The 20,569-nt window shown below is 36.1% G+C and overlaps 1 protein-coding gene across 1 annotated transcript in view; it reads right to left on the bottom strand.

The window, feature by feature from the left end:
* Positions 1 to 5,875: 5,875 nt before the first annotated feature.
* LOC149839487 (neutral/alkaline invertase 1, mitochondrial-like) overlaps positions 5,876 to 20,569 on the bottom strand; it is a 30,713-nt gene continuing 16,019 nt past the window's right edge. The window contains exons 5-6 of the mRNA XM_090002573.1: positions 6,585 to 6,633; positions 5,876 to 6,426 (exon numbers count right to left, since the gene is read on the bottom strand). Of these exons, the coding sequence (XP_089858699.1) occupies positions 6,100 to 6,426; positions 6,585 to 6,633 (376 nt within the window). The 3' untranslated portion in view covers positions 5,876 to 6,099. The remainder of the gene's footprint in view (positions 6,427 to 6,584; positions 6,634 to 20,569) is intronic.

Raw genomic sequence — 20,569 nt, 5'->3', positions numbered from 1 at the left:
GATCCAGATCTGGATCTGAAATCCATCCACGACCATTTTAAAACTTTAAAATCAACTTTTAAATAAAGTAAGGATGAAGTAGAGTTCTACCTGGGGTAGAACTCTACCCCATAGAGCCTTCTAGAGGGGGGTGACACCCTCTAGAATATTCTTTAAATAAATAAAATAAATAAATAAAATAAATAAATAAAATAATAATAAAATAAAAAGATAAAAAAATCAAGGAAATATTACCCATAATTGAGCTCTAGAGGGGACGTCACGCTCTCTAGAACATGTCCAAAAAATATAACAAGGGGTAGTATCTCCCTCTCTAGAATTCATATTCTAGAGAGAGAAAGTGTGTGTGATAGAGAGAGAGAGAAACGAAGATGAAAGAAAAATCAAGAAAGGAAACTTTGTGAGGCTTAGAGAAAAAAAAGAAGAGAAGAAAGAAAGAAAGAAAAAAGAGAAGAAGAAGAAAATACTATTTTCTTAAAATATTCATCGATTTTTTCGAGTTTTTCACGCTATGAATCAAGGTACGGGTTTATCTCTAATTTCTCATGGGAAGGAATTGGTATAATATGATTTAGGCATAGGTTTAGAGGGAAAAATCTGAATCTAAAGGTGATATATATAAAGAAATATATTGTCAAATATATATATATATATATAATGTTTTTTTATGATTGACGATTTTTCCTTATGCATCCAAACCTAAAAATATGCATGTTAATACATATATGTTGATTTTCTTGGCACTGCATCTAAAGATATACATATAGTTTCAGGACCATCGATTTTAATATTCATGCATCTGATCATGTAATAGTTGTTTTCGGATTTGTTGATTTGTAAATACTCATAAATTTGAATGCATATTTGTCAATTTTCTTATATTCATGCAAATCTATATATATATTTCAGATTTGCCAATTTTTAGAAATCTGAATATGTTTTGTGATTTAGATTTATAGATCATGCATCTAAATATTTTTTTATGATTTAGATGTGTCGATCATACATCTGAATATGTTTTACTATTTCAGACTTAATGAGTTGCATATACATGCATCTAAAAGTATATTCTTTATATTTAGATTTTGTCGAGTTTCACGTACTTGGATCTGAATATATTTTACTCTGATTTGTCGAGTTTTGTATACATGCAACTGAATATATTCTTTGAATCAGATTTACATAATTATGCATATTTCTTTATTCAATTCTATTCATTTTCTGATTTACAAATTTGAATATATACAGATAAGTATATGTTTAGATTTGTTGGGCATGCACCCAAATATATATATATATATATATATATATATATATATATATATATATATATATATATATGTTTTTCATATCTGTCGAGTACATGTACATATTGTTTTTCAGATCTGCGGAGTACATATACATATTGATTTAGTTCAGATCTGTCGAATACATACTCATATGGTTCAAATCTGTCAAGTATACACTCATACTAATTTGGTTCAGATCTACCGAGTATATGCTCATACTAATTTGGTTCAGATCTATCAAGTTATATGTTTATGCATATAAGTATTTTGTCTTGATTCAGCTTGGTCATGTTACATGCTCATGTATCTGAATATATTTGCATATTTCAGTTTTTATCGAGCTTTGTAATCACGTATATGTGCATGCTGCCCATGTGGTATAGGTCTGGCTGACCCATATACATGATTACAATTATATACATGGATCAGCCAACATGCTGCCCATGTGGTACGGGTCTCGCTGACCCATGTCCATGTTTACGAAGATGTACATGGATTAGCCAACAAGCTAGTTTATGTGTGCTTTTGCTCTAGCCGACCCATGTACATGTTTGTGAACATGTACATGAATAATTTGGCTGGTAGATGGTTATTTTCAGGTCTAGCCGACCCATGTAAATGATTATGATAATGTACATTGATCAGCCCCAGCCATTGACTTGATTATCGGACCATCTTTGTATAGTTTCATGACGGCAGTTACATGTATATGATTGTATTTGAATTATGTATTTTTTGAATTAATATATAAACCTAATCCTGATTTGATTAGTTTGCAATTGTGCATATCATATTCATGAATCTTAAATTTATTTGATGTTTGCACGATTGTGATCATATTCATGTTTGGTTGTTTATGCATGGAATTTATCATGAATGGTGTGTTCTGCAAGCGTCTATTTGCATGTCTATGTGCTTGGATTAATGTGCATTCATATTTGTGAGTTTTAAATATGTATTATGAACATGTTTGAAAACCGTGTGTGTGTTGCATGTTCACTGAAATTTTGTAAGTTTGCATAAATCACTTGTGAAATATGTAATTGGTCAAATGTGAACCACTGCGGGCCATGTATGCCAGGAACATGTGTTACTCTAGTTGTTGTTGATTTTATTTATACATTGCAAAATTTATTTTTGAAATTTGTGGTTTTTCAAATTTAATTACTTTGTTAAATTGTGAGGGTCAGATCTTAAAATTTATTAGTTTTGCATATTGATATGTAAAATGATTTTTGTGCAAAGAATTTAAAATGGTAAAAGAGACCAAATAGTATAATTAATCTCATCCTTGATGTCTTTTTCACAGTTTGGAAATCTTGAATGATGGTCTTGGGGGACTGTGTGGATACTAAAACCCTGTGTGTGATTGTGCCCCTGGATTCGATATGGTGGTTTACCTCCCGGCTCTGGTTTTAAAGAGATTTCAGTCACTTTGCTTAGGGGTGGTGTTGTTGAATCAGTTGTAGTTTTGGTATACCAAGAAAGTAGCATCAATGAAGGAATTTTATTGATATCCCAACATTAGTTGAGGATTTCTGATATCGATCGAGGAACGAGTGTAGAACCTAGTAATAAAATATAATTGTGTGTTAAGCTACAACTGGGAACCTAACTTGGACTTTGGAAATTTGTATTTGTTTTAAGTATGTGTGGGTTTAAGAAAAGTAAAAATTAAATTTGTGTGCATTTAATAGGGACATTAATGCAAAAACAACTTTGATAAATAACTTAATAAGTTATTCATGTATGTGCATTGAATCATGCATATTTTACTGTTTAGCATTAGTTCATGCATTTATGCATAATTAGTTGTGCATAATATTTGTTTTTGCATGATATTTAATTGAATGCTTGAATGGTAAAGTAATTGTAGTAAGTTATTGCTTCTGATTCCTCTGAAATTTATACATGAATTTGTTTATGTTATTTTCTTTACTGTTTGAATATTTAGATAAATTTGTATGAGGACTTTGGTTCTTACTTATTTTTTTAAAATTGTTTTCCAGGCACACATGCTCAGTGATGTCTTGAACTAGCTAACTGGAGACTACGGGTTGTGTGAGTAGTGTTTTGGTTTCTGAAAGGATGCCATGTTTTGATATAGACAATTTTTTGTCTTAGACTATTTGACATTTTGATTAAATTAATAAAATTTGATTTATTTCTTCAGTTGATTCAATACATGGTGTGGTTTATGGTTTGGTATATTAAATCTATGATGCCCCGGATCCTTGGGTGAATTTCCACAAGTGTTTTAAGAAAAATTTACTATTTTTACGAGGGTCAATTGAGGTCGTTACAATCTAGCCAATTGAATCTCTGAACAAATCGATAAAGAACTTTTTTTTGCTAAATCAAATACTTTAAGCCTCAATGGTTTTTGACACTTAAATAAGCTATCAGATATATGGGTCTGGCTGTGCGCCAATCGTCCATATGATTTCACGTCAAGTGTAAACCATTTAATTCGAAGACAGCAAATGTTCAACTAGGTTCATTCGAAAAAAATGGTTTAACTAGGTTAAATTACCAAAAAAAAAATGCTTTTATAAACTAGCTGGGTTTTCTGCTTTTGAAAACTTTGTTTTACTTTTATGCTCCCTCAAACATTTTTTTTAACATAAATTTCGAAAGTGCAATATTCTCAAGGGTACTTCTGTAGTGTCAGATCAATTGAATATTGCAAAGTTTATGCTAAAGATTGAAACTTAGTTAACCCATAGGCCTAGTTGTATTGTGCGTGTGTGAAAAAATATTAGCTACATTCTATATAGTACAGTACCCTCTAGCTACCCCCCGAAGAGGGGAAGTGTTACCGAAACTCACTTCCCAGACAACGCCTCTCTTATTACAGGAGACATGCTTCCTATTCCGTTCTCATTCGGTTTCCAGTTGCATCTCCTTGGCTTTTCCCTTGCTTCCTTCTCTCTTCCTCCATGCTTTCCCCTTATTTTATATGTTTTTTATAGCAATATATATTATTTTTCACTTTCCACTCACACATTTCTGTTTTTTCACTTTTCATACGCTTCACAATCGCTTCCAAAATTTATTCCCGCACGCTTCATGCTACTTTTTAGCACTCCCTTCCCGGCTTCCAATTCCCGCATCGCTTTCCACATCCATTTTGCTTCCTGGTAGACTTGAGCCCAAACCAAATTTCCTTAAGGTCATCACAATTCCAATGATAAAATGCATAAGCGTACTCAGTCTTTCTACTCTCTCAAAAAAATGACATAAATTTCACAGTGAAGTGGCTTCATTCTTAAAGCGTTGGAGGGAATCCAAGTACATGATATTTTGCTGAATGGTATTCATTTCATTGGTAACATGCTTTCTGAAAATTAAGATACTTGTGCATTTGAGCTAACCATTCACGCGTGCACATGCTAGCGTGTGATGTTGAAACCTATATGTTGAACCACCATTGACTCATAGAGAGAAGTTTGGCTGACCAACCACTTCCAAATCATGTGAGTGTTGCATCCCACAAGGACAGCATGATGGGTTTCACATGGAAGTCGTGAAAAGATCAGAGTTGGTGCCATTCTGGTTGGATTTTCCAATTGCTAGAAAGATCTTTGTACAATATATAACAAATGCACCCAATTTGTGAGCAAGCACCATATTCAAGGTGCCCTGCCCATAGAAACCACTCCTAATTAACACCACCTTATGCAGTTTGGTAGGATTTTACTTGCAAGAAAGGTCATGTCTACAGCTAATAAACTGCTGATTATGGACATGCCACATGCTATATAATTCGAATCAAGGCAACAGTCGTTTTCTCAGGGCTGCTGGTGAAATTTTAAGTGGGAGTACATACACAGAGGTAATGGCTTCTCTGCTGTTGTTTCTGCAGGCAATGTTCGGAGGGCAGAGACAGTGTCATCAAAAGGGTGTGGACCAGTCAACAAAAGACGCAAGTAAGGACCTCAAAAAACAAAAGAGAAACCACATTGAAAGAATGGAGACAGAAAACTTGAACCAAAGTGCAATAACCAGAATGGAGGATGAGCACACCTGGAAGATAAGGGAATGCAGCATCTGGCTTTAGCAACCTCTCTCTCTCTCTCTCTCTCTCTCTCTCTCTCTCTCTCTCTCTCTCTCTCTCTCTCTCTCTCCTGTGTGTGCATGTGAGACTCATATGTTAACTGCTAATGCAGAAAAAGAGGGAATAAAGAGACTCCCATAAGCAGGTCTCTTTATTAAATACAGTTTATGAAACCTGTGTTTGATAATTTATGCACCGGTACGACACTGGATCTGTAAAATCTTGCATCGTTCTTGATGATGGAGAATACACTGAGTGATCACCTGCTATTGGCATTTGCCTAGCGCCTGCCAGGCTAGATAAACACTAAACATATATGGTAAATTGGCAACAGGTGGCCTGCAGAGCATCATTATACAGAGCCCCCCCCTGTAAAATCAACTTCATGGTAGTAACATTAGCCTGAGGATGACAAATAAATGGTACAGGAAGACAAAGGCAATTCAGAAATTTCTTTTTTGTTTATAAACTATGCATAATCACTTTAAATTTCAAAGAAATACCAATGAATGAAAAATAAACTTGCAAATGAAACGAAGGATGGAAGATATAAATAATTACTGCCGTTAGTAAGTTACAATGTTCTCAGATACAACTGGCTCTCCTTCAAGTAAATCAGAAGGATGCGTACTTTTCTGCACCTAAACAGATATTTGGTTCATCATGTACATTTCAGAAGAGGAGAAAAAAAAAACATTTTCTCCTATTTCATTTTCAATTTTCTTTACAGGTATTAGAACTATCGATGCTTCACTATACAAGAACCTGAGATTTTGCTGCATTTCTAGAACATTTTGTACGGGGACTCGTACTGAGAGGACAAGAGCAACCCATTAGAACCTCTATGTCCTCCTCACATGTCAGCATTGATGCCGTCTCTGGATTATCAAGAAGCATCTTAGCAGTAAGATATCCAGCTATAGTCCATGTCTGATGCAGCCGAGCTTGCTTGCCGATAAACCTAGCAGTTCGGGTGTCATAGTACTCAGGCCACTGATCCTTGGATAGCCGCTCCTCAGCCACAGAAACAGCCTTTCTAGCTAAATCTGGTCTTCCCATTTTAATGCAAGCCAATGTGAACTATAGATTCATGAAAAAGATACCACAGAAAAACAATTTTTTTATCAGACTTTAATTGGAAGCAGAATAACTCCAAGTATTAAGAATGAAGCATCTAACATAATCATCTAAAAGAAGCAACTCACAGAAATCAATACATTATACAAATTCTTAATTACCTGCCAAAGCAGAGTTGGCCAGGAGCCTCCATTATGATAAGACCAGGGCCTGCAAAATGATTTATTTCATCAGAATCATGCATAAACAACATACAACTCCTTTACTATAAATTTTCTATTTTTTATTAAAAAAAAGATGTGATGAGTTGAGTGACCATGTTTCAAAAAGATGAAGACGTCTAATCAGCAGAAATGGTGATAACTGGGTAAAAGTACATATTATTATGCTCTTGGAATCAATTCAGATATACAAACCTTGACAGAGAACCTTCAAAACCAAGAGAAAGGGAGAAATCCTAATCAGATAAGATAGACCAATTTAAAATCATGTAAGATCCTAGTAATAGATCTCTGTGCCTCAAATAAGATGGTTTAATTCCAAATCATGAAAGATCCTAATCATGGATCTTCACGCCTTTCAAATTTGAGCTAAAAGAACCAAAATCCTCAATTTGAGGGAGATGATAATCCAACCTAGAAAGCTTTCTCAAAGATCAGGGTTTAAAAGTACATGAGAATTCCAGAAATATCACAGACAAAATGTATTTCAGGCAAAGCTCATTGTACCCATCTACAGCCAAGAAATGTATAGAAATGGACAATTATCCAAGTATACGGATTGAACTTGAAAAATTCTACCAACTGGATATAGATAAGTCATGACAATGAATATATACCATCTTTAACAGTTCACAGTCCTGGGCAAGAACATAAGCCAATTACCAACAGAGTTCCATTTGTCTCAGCAAAGGACGGAATACACAATCAATCCCCAAGGCTAAGCACCATTCTCAAGAGCCTGACATTGTTGATAGGCTATGGAAATACGGCACCCAAACTTTGCTAATAGGTTCTTCCATGCAAGGTGGCAACCTACCCTCAAATCTTGGTCCCAGAGTTTGAGAGTCAATGGGAGCATACACCACCGCAACAACAGGAGTCTTGCTCCCATAACTAACAGCTTTCACGACTTTATGAGATTAGAACAAAAGTTTCACAGATCTCAGACAGCAATATCCCAAAAGTCTGATGAGATCCATATTTAAATATATCATGATGATATTGCAAGGTTGTCCCATGAATTTCCATTATTATCCTTCAAAAGGAATGAAAACGAGAAAATTAAGATTTTCTCCTTTTTCTTTCGCTCATAAACTTGGGAAATATTTTCACAAGAAAAACAATAGTGTTCAAATATCCCAGGATATCCCTCACCAATCAATCCTCAAGAACAACATTTGTTACAAAAAAGAATAATATCGACCTCTAGCATGAATCAAGCATATAAAGAAAAAATGTGTAGCTAATCTCAAAGTAGGCTCTATTTTTAAGGTAAGAATATCACATGTCATAGGAAGGTTCATTCATGCATATACATAAGCATGGCATGAAAACTTGCACTATGCCATGTACCTTATGAGAAACAAACCACAAAAGTGCACTTATGTGAGCAAAGAGCCATGTTCACATGTATGGTAACAATATCTATCATAGAGTATTTCTAAAATAATATCATCCTTTTTGTTGTAAACCCAGTTCATAGTTTTACTTTTCATCAGAGAACCATTTGGCTATGCATGTACAAAAAATGTATTTGGGAGTGCTGGGTGAGTGTCATGTAGATGCTCATAAGGTAAATTCCATTTGCTAATCCTGAGCATCCTTGCTCTCCTAATCCCCATTCTACCTATGCTCCAAGTGCTAGACCCCAATTTCTATGTGCTCAACAGGATAATTAGGCTGGGCCAAACTGGCCTGCATTAGATCAGGCGGCCTGCAACCCACATGCCACCCGGTCTGCATATGGGCCTGGTTCTAAGCTGGCTAATATATTCACCCTATTCCTATTGCACATGAACAGAGTAATGGAACATATGCAACATGAACACATGATGGTTATGACGATGTTCTGAAAAGTAAGTAGGATAGAGGAATTATGTTTAATTATGCTATTACATCTGCAGATGCATGTTTATTGCAAGTCTTCAAAATCCTAAGGCACGAGTACAAACTACCAAGTGAAGTAACCAAGATTTCCATGAGATGTTAACAAAATTATAGTAGTGTATAACTGGGAAATAGCAATTAAGAATGAGATTGAAACCCAAGATCATTAAAAACATCAAAAGCCCTGGTGCTGCTCCTGATCGACAGGTTTACCATGAACATGGCATGACTTTTCATATCGAATGCTTGTGTTTGTTGTGTACTCGTGACATGTCCAGTGCTTTTACATGTTCGAGTCAGAAATAGGGCGCAGGTTCCATGCAAACAATTAAAATTTCTCCAATCAAGTTCACAATCGAGGACCATGATATCGCTAACACTAGCAGTCAGGGTGAAAGTTGTTAAATGGTTCAGATGTAAACTCCGCCTACCGTAAAAAATAAGTTCTCTGAGGCAAACAAAACTATTTTTAATTGGAGATGACACATGTTTCAAGTGCAAGTGATCAACAACCAAATAAATTATCTCATGCTAAACAATGAACAAACCCCTAATGTAAAAGAATAATCAAAACATGAAATAGAAAGGGGATAAATGAAAATAAATACACATTGATGGTCAGCAATGTCAAATGATTGACCAATGCACCAGGAAATCTTGAAAAGATAAAAGGCATTCAGAAAGTGAAAAAAGAAATAAAAAAGAAACAGCGGGAAGAGAAAGGAAGTGAAAAAGAAAGAGCAAGCAGGCACAAACTCTTAATGTATACACATATAATGTAAACATATATTATTCAGCGGCATTTTAGTCTTTTCACATGTGTATTCAAATGAATGTTTTCATTTTTTATTCTTTTTATTTTTATTATTTGTTTTTCTGTTTTTATTCTCAGCCTTAAAGGGCTTTTTAGGAAATGGGTAAGGAGACGTTGGACCCTAACCAACGGCTAGAATTCTAGCCATTGGGTAGGTCCCAATGGCTCCCTAGGGCCTTCTTTTTGTATATAAAAGAGTGAGACCCCTCTCTCCATTCATGTATTCTAAAAGGGAATATTCTCCAATAATATCCATTATTTTTATGAGTGTTTCTCAGCCCTTAGTGGCTCATTCTTATGTTTTCGTGTAATGAATCATAATTGGTCATATTCTCTTGCCCATAAGTGTTAGGAAAAACCACGAGCAAGAGACAATCAAAAGGAAACAAAGAACAAGAACGATCAAACAAAACACAAGAAGAACACAGATTTACGTGGAAAAACCTCTCCTCAAATCCGAGAGAGAGTAAAAAACCACGGCCGCCCAAAGAGAAATTTTATTACTCTTAACAGACAGTTACAAGCTCGAGAAAGAAAAGCGAGAATATAAACAAGGCAAGGGCGACAACCGTAACCCTAACCAAATCGGGTCGAATCCACTGAAAACCGGGTCCCAAACATAAGCCCCAAAAAAATTTCTTCTGGGGGTGCGCTGCCCCCCTATAACCCCCCGCCAGGGGCGGCCCCCCCTGGACCCCCGCCCGCTGACCGCGCAGCGGGACCCGCGCCGGGGGGAGCCCCCGGACCCCCCTTCCTGCAGGGGCAAAAACAGTGAGTCAGGCTCCACAACTCATCAATAAGTGCCACATCAAGGCATTTCTTCAGTTCGTGACATGGTATCAGAGCCTATCGACTCCTTTATGTATTTCAACTCTTTCTCAAGCGTATTTTGAGGCTTCGTGAAGATCAGGCCTTGCCTCGGGAAGTATGCCTACTAACCTTATAGAAGATTAACCTTCTTATGAATGCATAGAGACTTTGGTGCTTCAAAAATAGTTGAAAATTTGCTCAAGTATTTATTGTTCTTCCTCTTTCTTTTCTCTTGCTTTGTTTTCTTTAATTCTATGGCCGAAAAAGAAGTGGTGATGGTAGTTCCAATAAAATTTGATGGAAAGAACTACAATTTATGGGTTACCGCCATTAAAAGAATCCATATTGGTAAAGGATTGTGGGAGTATGTTGATGGTTCTGCAATAAAACCACAACTCATTCTCACAAAATCCATTAAAGAAAATGATGGAACCATTAGAGAGGAGGTTCTTAAAGGAGAAGAAAAGGAAAAAGCTCATATAGGCTATAAAAAAGCCTTGCAGGAATGAAAAATTGCTCATGCCAAAGTACTTTCCTTATTTATGGAAAGTATGAACGAAGATACATCCAAAACAATTTTGGAGTTTGAAAGAGCCAATGAAGCATGACCCTTCATTAAGCAAACATATAATCAATGCAACATTGCATTTCGATAGGAGCTTCAAGACAAGATTCACAATTGTAAACAAGGAAACTTGAGTATTAGAGTATTTTGGCTCTCTAAAAAGTTATGGGATCAAATGGTTAAGTTAGAGCTCATTTGGGAAACTCCGAATGATGCCCAAACTAAAAAGAAGCAAATAAACAATGAGCAATTCTTTCAATTTATGAGAGGGTTGTGACCCGAGTTTGAACAAATGAGAAGCAACATCATACATAGAAGATAAGATGAGTGATGTAACTTTTCTTGAAAGTATTTTTAAGAGATTTTTTATTAAAACTTGTTTGTGTAAACCTTGCATCAAATCTTAAATTACCAGTTCACACTAGTGGTGAAGTCTGGGTCGAACACAGGAAACGTATTTAAAACTTTCGTACTCTACACAATAAAAGCTTTATTGCCTTAAATTAAATGTAAAGAAATCGTTCTACCCTATTACAAAAGTTTGAGCAAAAATTAAAAGTTATTATAACCCCAAATAAATTAAATTGACCAGTGGCCCTAAAAAAAATAAAGAAAAGGAAAAATCTACAGGGCTTCTTTTGCTCGCATTCTAGCTTCTCCTGTTTGCACAAGCACGACCCTCCCTATCGTGCTTTCATCCACAAGCATGAACCCACCTGCAGCACAAAAACAAACAAAACAAACAAAATATTGGACTTCCTAGTCTAATTAATGTTAGTTGCAGGAGAATAAAAATTAAATCTAAAACAAATCAGGGATCTAGATATATCTAATTATGAAGAAAAGGAAAAATCTAAATCATAGTTTGCTAGAACATGATTTTCGAAACAGATTTTCAATTGAACATTCGATATGCAGCTAACTTGAAACTAATTATACTGAACTAATACCTAAGAAAATAACATTACTTAGTTGATCTAGCGATAGACAAAGAGAACACCTAGAGCCCAATGACTCCTTGTTGGGACTCCCAATGGTCCCTCCCTCTTGCTTTTCTCTAACTCTCCCTCACTCCTCTCTTGCCTATAAATAAGTGGGGTCTCCCCCTTTGTAATGTGTGGCTTCTTCAAGCCCTTTAGTGCATTTATAAGATTTTATGCTTTCTAGCCATTATTGGCTTTTGTGTATGTCCTCTTTTGGACTTGTTCTTTGATTTCTATGTGTGAATGTCCATTGTAGGACATACTTTTCTTTTCCGCATATTTCATTACATGGTATCAGAGCCTTGGTTGTGCTCTTGATTCATATAGCTAGTTGTCTTGTTTTATCTCTCTCTTTGTTTGTCCTCCATTCTTGATTATATAATGGAAGGAGAACAAAAGATTGATCTCTCCTTCAAGCTTAATGGTACTAACTACATGATGTGGGCCGCCGCCATGAAGAACAACTTCAAAGGTAAAAAGCTTTGGGGATATGTTATGGGCACCATTAGGGAACCTCGACTTCAACTTACAAAAATTGATGGTGATCAAGAAAAAGCTCTAGAAGGAAATGCTCGCATGAAGGCTATTGAAGATCACCAATCCAAGGTAGAAGATTGGGAAAGTAAGCATGCAAAAATTCTTGCATGGTTCATGAACAACGTGGAGCTAAAGATTTGCACCAACATTGCTAAATTCCGCTTAGCAAATGAAGCATGGTTCTTTATGAAAGGTATGTATACCCAAAAAGACCTTGCTCGTCAATTTTTAATCCAAGAAAAAATCCGTACCATTAAGCAAGGTGAAATGAGTGTAAGAGATTACTATAGCACTCTTGGACCTTTATGGGATGAGCTATCCCTTCTTGAACCCAAATGGGTATCTAGTGAAGATGTGGAGATGCGAAGAGAACAAATGGAAAAAGAACACTTTTTTCAATTTTTACATGGGCTTAGGCCCGAATATGAACAAGTTAGGTCCTCCCTCCTTCATAGGTCAAAACCGCTTCCATTGGAAGATGCCATAGCCGAAATATGCCAAGAAGAAACACGTCTTAGCATGATTAAAAGAGGAGATGAAGTTCTTGCCGTATCTAAACCCGACAATCATATGAAAGCATATAAGCCTCCACACTTTGGGAGGCAAAACAACTATAATGGCAATTATAGGAAAGCCATTTGCCATCATTGTCAAGAACCGGGTCATATAAGACCTAATTGTCCAAAGATAAATGAATCTCCAAAAGGGAAAGTTGCTATTATTGAAGAAATTCCACAAAAGAAGGAGGAGCCAATGAAAGAGAAAGAGTCATTTTCCCTTGCTCAACTATCCGAAGCACTTCAAATTCTACTCAAATCGCCATCAACTTCGGGAGCCGCCATTGCCTCTTCTTCTCCTCAAGGTACGCCCTCTTGGATTCTTGATTCTGGAGCATCTTTTCATATGACCCCTATTGAAAATGGACTATCCAATGTATGTAGCAACTCCAAAAATTCTTTTGTTTCAACCGCCGATGGTACCTCTTTACAAGTTAAAAGTTTTGGAACCTTAGACTTTTCAAAAGATTTTTTTGTGCCAAATGTAAGAGTTGTACCTCAACTTAATTTAAATCTTTTATCCGTCTCTCAAATATGTGATCATGGATGTGAAATCTCCTTCTCAACCAAGGGTTGCTCTATACAGGATCTCCAGTCTGGAAAGCGGATTGGGCAAGGCCATAGGAGGGGAGATCTCTACTACATGAACCATTTGAAACTTTCCATCAACTCATTTTGTAATCATGTCCAAGATAAAAATATAGAAACTTGGCATCAAAGACTTGGACATCCAAGCTTCTCAAAACTGTACTCATTTCCTTTTGGAAAGAAATTTTGTAATGAGAAACATTTTGTTTGCAAGAGTTGTATTTTTGGAAAAATGAAATCCACCCCTTTTCCAAAGAGAATATTTGTGTCCAAAAGACCCTTTGAATTAGTTCATTCGGATGTTTGGGGTCCTTCTCCGGTCATATCAAAAGGAGGATATTCTTACTATGTTACTTTCATTGATGATTTCACTCGATATGTGTGGATCTATTTTCTCAACCTAAAATCCGAAGTTTTTAATTTCTTTAAGAAATTTCATATGATTGTCAAAAATCAATTTTCAACTAATATTTTCATTCTTCGATCCGATTCCGGTGGAGAATATCTATCAAATGAATTTCAAGAATACTTAGAAACCAATGGCATTTGTCATCAAAGGTCATGTCCTAGGACTCCCCAACAAAACGGTCTAGCCGAAAGGAAGCATAGACACATCTTGGAAACCACTAGGACTCTTCTCATTTCCAAAGAAATTCCAAAATGCTATTGGGCCGAAGCCGCCTTAACTTCCACTTACTTGATAAATAGAATGATATCCTCATCCTTACAAAATATATCTCCATATGAAAAACTCTTTGAAAGAACACCCGATTTTAATAGATTAAGAATTTTTGGGTGTAAGTGTTTTGTCCTCACACATAAAAGAGATAAGTTGTCTCCCAAAGCTATCGAATGTGTGTTTTTAGGATACGGAGAAAATAAAAAAGGTTTTAGGTGCTTCGACCCCAAAAGCAACAAACTATATGTATCCAAAGATGTTACCTTTTTAGAAAATGAGAATGGCTTTGAGAAAAATAAAGATATTGATGAAAGCGAATATGTTTTCTTATTTGATCTTCTCTCTCAAGAAGATGTGACTCCTCACGTAGAGGATGTTCCTAATGATTTAGAGGATACTCCTCTTAGTAATGTTGAAAATTGAAGTAATGATTTTGAAACTAGGTCAATTCAAACCTATGCTAGGCGTGGTCAAGAAACTCCCATAAGCGCTTTAGAAAAATATTCTCAAAATTCCAACATAGAAGAAACCTCTTTACGGAGATCTAGCCGAATCTCCAATCCTCCTAATAGGTTTGTTTCCTATGAGTCACTAACACCTAAATATAGGGCATGTCTTATTGCATTACACTCTTATCATGAACCATCACACTATAATGAAGCCAAAAACATTTCTCAATGGGTTGAGGCCATGAAACTAGAACTTAGTGCCCTTGAAAAGGCTAAAACTTGGGAAATAACTTCATTACCCGTTGGGAAGAAGTCCATTGGATGTAGATGGGTCTTCAAGATTAAAACTAAAAGTGATGGGTCATTAGAACGTTATAAAGCTAGGTTGGTAGCCAAAGGATATGCTCAAGAGTACGGAATAGACTATGAAGAAACCTTTGCTCCCGTAGCCCGAATGACTAGTGTTAGGACTCTTATTGCGGTTGCATCTGTTAAAAAATGACCTATCTATCAATTGGATGTTAAAAATGCATTTCTTAATGGCGAACTAAGTGAAGAGGTCTATATGGATCCTCCGCCAGGAGTATCTATTGGAGAAAACAAAATTCTTAAACTAAAAAAGACTCTATATGGGTTAAAACAAGCTCCAAAGGCTTGGCATGACAGATTTAGCAATGTAATGACTAGCTTAAATTTTCGTTCATGTTATACTGACACTGCGTTATTTGTGAAAAGTTCAGGGTCTTCTGTAGTTATTCTACTACTATATGTTGATGATATGATCATCACTGGAAATGATGAGCAAGGAATCCATGATATTAAGAAAATTTTAAAAGAAAATTTTGACATGTCTGACCTTGGTTTCTTAAGATATTTTCTAGGTATTGAAGTTGCATATTTTTTCCGAGGATATATTCTCTCTCAGATGAAACTTGCTGCTGACATTTGCTCCAAGTCTGGAATTTCGGATGATAAGAAGACTGAAACCCCTGAGATTATCAATACAAAGCTAAGGCTGGAAGATGAGACACTTCTCGAGAACCCTACTCCCTACCGTCAACTCGTTGGGTCTCTGACATACTTATCCATCACTCGGCCAGACATAGCTCATGCAGTTCACTCCGTCAGTCAGTTTCAACATGCACCTACAACTGTGCACATGAGTGCAGTCTTAAGGATTGTCAGATATATTAAAAACACCATAACTAAGGGAGTTTTTCTTTCCTCTTCATCATCCCTTGATTTAATTGCTTATACAGATGCTGATTGGGGAGGAAATCCCAATGATAGAGTCTCAACTACTGGTTTTTGTGTTTTCTTAGGTGACTCTATGATTTCTTGGAGATGCAAGAAGCCGCATAAAGTATAATTATCCTCAACTGAAGCGGAATATCGTGCAATGGCCACTACAACCATGGAGCTTGTGTGGCTTAGAAGTCTCCTTTGCGATATGGGCATTGTCATCTCAAATCCTTCGAAGATGTGTTGCGATAACAAGAGTGCTATCTATATTGCAAGCAACCACACCTTCCATGAGCGTACTAAACACATTGAGATGGATTGCCACTATGTTCGAGATGAGTACCTAAAAGGAACCATAGCACTACCCTACGTCATATCCGAGTACCAGTTGGCGAATTTCTTCACCAAAGCTCTTGCTGCTCCTCGCTTCATGTTTCTTCTCAACAAGATTTCCGTTGTATCCCCGTAAAGCTTGAGGGAGTGTGTTAAAATATATGTAATATATATATATATATATATATATATATATATATATATATATATATTTATCATACACTACCCGATAAGGGGTCCCAATAGGGGCATTTCAGTCTTTTTCTTTTTCTTCTATTTTTCCTTTTCTTTTTCTTTTTTCCTTATTTCTTTTTTCTGTTTTTTTATTGTCCTTTTTGTGCATTTAATGCACAGCCATTGGGGGCCCCAACAAAGAGTCGTTGGGCCTCCCAATGGTCCCTCCCTCTTGCTTTTCTCTAACTCTCCCTCACTCCTCTCTTGCCTATAAATAAGTGGGGTCTCCCCCTTTGTAATGTGTGGCTTCTTCAAGCCCTTTAGTGCATTTATAAGATTTTATGCTTTCTAGCCATTATTGGCTTTTGTGTGTGTCCTCTTTTGGACTTGTTCTTTGATTTCTATATGTGAATGTCCATTGTAGGACATACTTTTCTTTTCCGCATATTTCATTACTGAGAACACCTAGAGCACCCAAACTCAATGAAGTCTTGCCTTGCTCCAAAATCACCCGATCTGCAAGGTGCTCAGCTACTCGGATCAGGTCTGAGTTGATTAGGCCATATGCTAATAAGGGAATGTCCTACTTTTTGCCAGCAGAGTGAATATATGCAAAAAATCCGTGTGTGCAGACCTATCTTCACTTCAGCGTAGATGAGCCAAAAACCGCAACTGACCCAGGTCTGGTCAAGCTCGTCTGCAGGTCGGTCAGATCACACTTTCGGTGGCTTGCTGACTGATTAGATCGGGTCAGATCTAATCAAGAGATCAGATTGGCTAGATCTGCCAATAGGGTCAGGTCTGCCAGTCCAGATCAAGGCCGACTCGAGCCCAGATTGAGCCTAACACCACTTGGCAAATTAGCATGCATGTTGATCGAGTAGGCTGAGTTCGGCAAGTACACGCTGGTCTGATCTGAGAAAAATCTCAAATCTGGTCTAAAAAAATTAGATCTGATCTAAAAAAATCAGATTTAATTTTAGCAGACCCTCTGTTGCAACAATCACCTGCAATGGCAGATCTGCGTGATTGCTGGATCACGCAGGTCTGTTAATACCTACTGCTCAGGCTTGGCCCGATTGATCGGGCTAACCTAATCAGGTCGGGTCTAATGCTCGCTGAGTTAGACTGGAACCAGAATAAAAAAAAATGTATAACCCGACCTTAGTTGGTCGATTGGCTGCTAGATAACAAGGATTTTTTCAGATGGGCTAGCCAATCGAGCAGACTAGGTCCAACCTGTTCCACGCTTGATCAAACCTGGTCAGCACCCGATCAAGGTGTATTCGACCAGATCTGCCAACGATGGCAGATCTGATACAAGGTTCAGCTCTAGTAAATTAACTGTATTATGTATCCTCTTCCTTTTTTTCAGTAATAAAAAATATTAACCACTATGTAGAAAAAAATTCAACTAAACAAAAACAAAACTGACCTATATAAACTATGTTGAATAAAAGAGAGGGAGAAGAAGCAAACCTGATGGTTCACCTCCGACGGAGTGGGAAGAACAGATCGGTCTTCCTCAATGGTTGCATATTGCGCTGCCCTCCGACGAGAGAAGAAGAGGCTGGCAAAGAGAAGGGGAAGAAGAAGAGGGGAAAAAGAAAGGAGAAGAGAGAGAGAGAGAGAGAGAGAGAGAGAGGAGGGGCATGAATCCCAAGAGGAGAGACGCCCCACTCTTCTCATTCTCTAATATTTATAAGGCTTAATTAGGTTTTTGGTTTTTTTTTTTAGAAATTTTTTAAAACACTCCAAATTTTCAATAAATTCAAAAAGCCTACATTTTCAAAACTATTTTCTAAAAAACCTGGGTTCAACTTATTCAATTTTTTTCTCTTTTTGAAATTAAAAAGTGCCCTGGAGGATCATGCCAAATATCAATTAAACAAGGGTAATTAATGTAAGAAAGTGAAAAATACGCTACAACAAATGTCTCTCAACAAGTTCTCACAAATACATCATAAGAACCACAAAGGTTCACAAAGAGAACTTAAGAATACACACAACCCGAAACAGGTATAAAAATGAAAAATAAACAATTTTATTGATTTGAGATAAAAACCCAAAACAAGAGTAAGTCTTTACAAGGGGAATAGCCCCATATTTATAGAGAGGTGGAGAGAAGCCTTAAGAGAGCTGTTGGACTCTCCAACGACTCTAATAGAGCTGTTGGGGAGTCCAACAGCTCTTTTTGGATTTACCTTTTTGACTTGGTCAAAAAGGTACCTTTTTGACTAGTCAAAAAGGTAAAGGCCAAATCAGTCCAATGATGGACTGGTTTGGCTAATTCTAGTTGTATTTTAACTAGAATTAATTAAACAAAAAATCCTAACTAGAAAGGAGATAAAACATTACATGTCTATGAGATTACATATGAGATATTATATGAGATTACATATTTTAACAATTAATACTCATTTCACATATAATCATGCATATAGAATGTATATATTATGCATAAAATTATGCATGATCAATGAGCTTTCTCTTATTCAAGAGGTTTTAGCTCAAGTTTGCATGGAAGAAACTAGATTAAGGTCTCAATGAAGCAAAAGAAGCTAAGGATAATGTGTTGGCCGTTTCAAAACCGGGTGCCAACACTCATGCATACAAACCTCCATACTTTTATAAGAACAACTATGGGAAGAATCGTGTGTATGAAGGAAAAGGGGATGGGAGGAGAAGATGAGGCATTTTTGCCATAATTGTGGGGAACCGTGACATATTAAACCCTTTTGTCTGGAATTCAAAAACAAAGATGAAAAGAAGGTTGTTTCGGTTGGTACTTCACAAGTTGACCAAGATTCTTCAAGTAAATCAATTTCGAGCATGTCTCTTTCTCAACTCGTGGAAGCATTGCAACTTCTACTTAGAGAACAATCCGTAACTGGCACTGTCATCTCCTCTTTTCCTCCAGGTATGACTTCTTGGCTTTTAGACTCGGGTGCATCATTTCATATGACATGATAAATTTATACTTTCAAATTATAGAAGCTCTACTAGTAAAAGAAATGTTTGCATAGCCGATGGAACCTCTCTTGATATTAATGGAGTTGAAATTTTTGAAAAATGTCCTAGTTTTAGTATTCCTCTAATAAGATTTGTTTCAAAAATCAATTTAAATTTACTTTTTGTCTCTCAAATCACTGATCATGGATGTAGAGTCTCCTTCACTTCTAACTAATGCTTAATACAGGATCTCCAGTTCGGGAGGCAAATTGGGGAAAGACATAGAGGAGACTTGTATTATATGGATCTATTGAAAATTTCTGTTAAGACTTTTTGCCTTAGTATTAAAAAATTGGATAAAGTTTTGTTGCATAAAAAACTAGGACATCCTAGTATGTATAAATTATCTAATATTCATCATCTGAGGATCTTTTGTAATGAACAAATCTCTTGTATTAATTGTATTCTTGAAAAACTGAAATCAATTCCATATCAAGAAAGGTCTTTCTCTACTAGTAAACCGCTTTAACTAATTCATTCTGATGTTTGGGGTCATGCCCCTGTTGCTTACAAGGGAGGATACACTTATTATGTTACTTTTATGGATGATTACTCCCACTATACTTGGATATATTTTTTCAAACTTAAACATGAAGTATTTGAGAATTTCAAAAACTTTCATAAGTTAGTGACAAATCTTTTCAAGTCCAATATATCTATTTTTCATTCTGACTCGGGGTGAATACATGTCTAATGACTTTCAACAATATCTAAAAGAATATGGAATACTTCATCAAAGGTCATGTGCTAATACGTCACAGCGAAATGGTTTGGCCAAAAGAAAACATCGACACATAATAGAGACTACTAGAACTCTGCTTATATCTAAAAGTGTTCTCAAATAATTTTGGCTTGAAGCAAATCTCACCTCTGTATATCTTATAAATAGGCTACCTTCTTCAAAAATTCAAAATCTTTTACCATATGAAAAAATTTATAATATATCTCTTGATTATCCTAGACTAAGGGTCTTTGGGTGTAGATGCTTTGTTCTCAACCATAAGAATGATAAATTATCTCCTAAAGCAATTTCATGTAATTAGGATATAGAGAAAGCCAAAAAGGATTGAGGTATTATGATACTAAAAATACCAAACTATATATTTCTAGGAATGTCACATTTCTAAAACAAGAAAGTGGTTTTGATTATCTCATCCAAAGATGAAAGTGAATACAAGTTTTTAGAAATATCTCCACTAAATGAAGACATTAATGAGATAACTTGCAATTAATCTGAAGCCCCACGATCATCCAAATGTTATCCAATATCAAAAAAGACAAGATAACGAATAACT

This window comes from Nuphar pumila, chromosome 4 (genome assembly GCF_984573655.1).
Source record: "Nuphar pumila chromosome 4, dmNupPumi1.hap1.1, whole genome shotgun sequence".
In the NCBI taxonomy this organism is placed as follows: Eukaryota; Viridiplantae; Streptophyta; class Magnoliopsida; order Nymphaeales; family Nymphaeaceae; genus Nuphar; species Nuphar pumila.
This window is presented reverse-complemented; position numbering and strand designations above follow the sequence as displayed.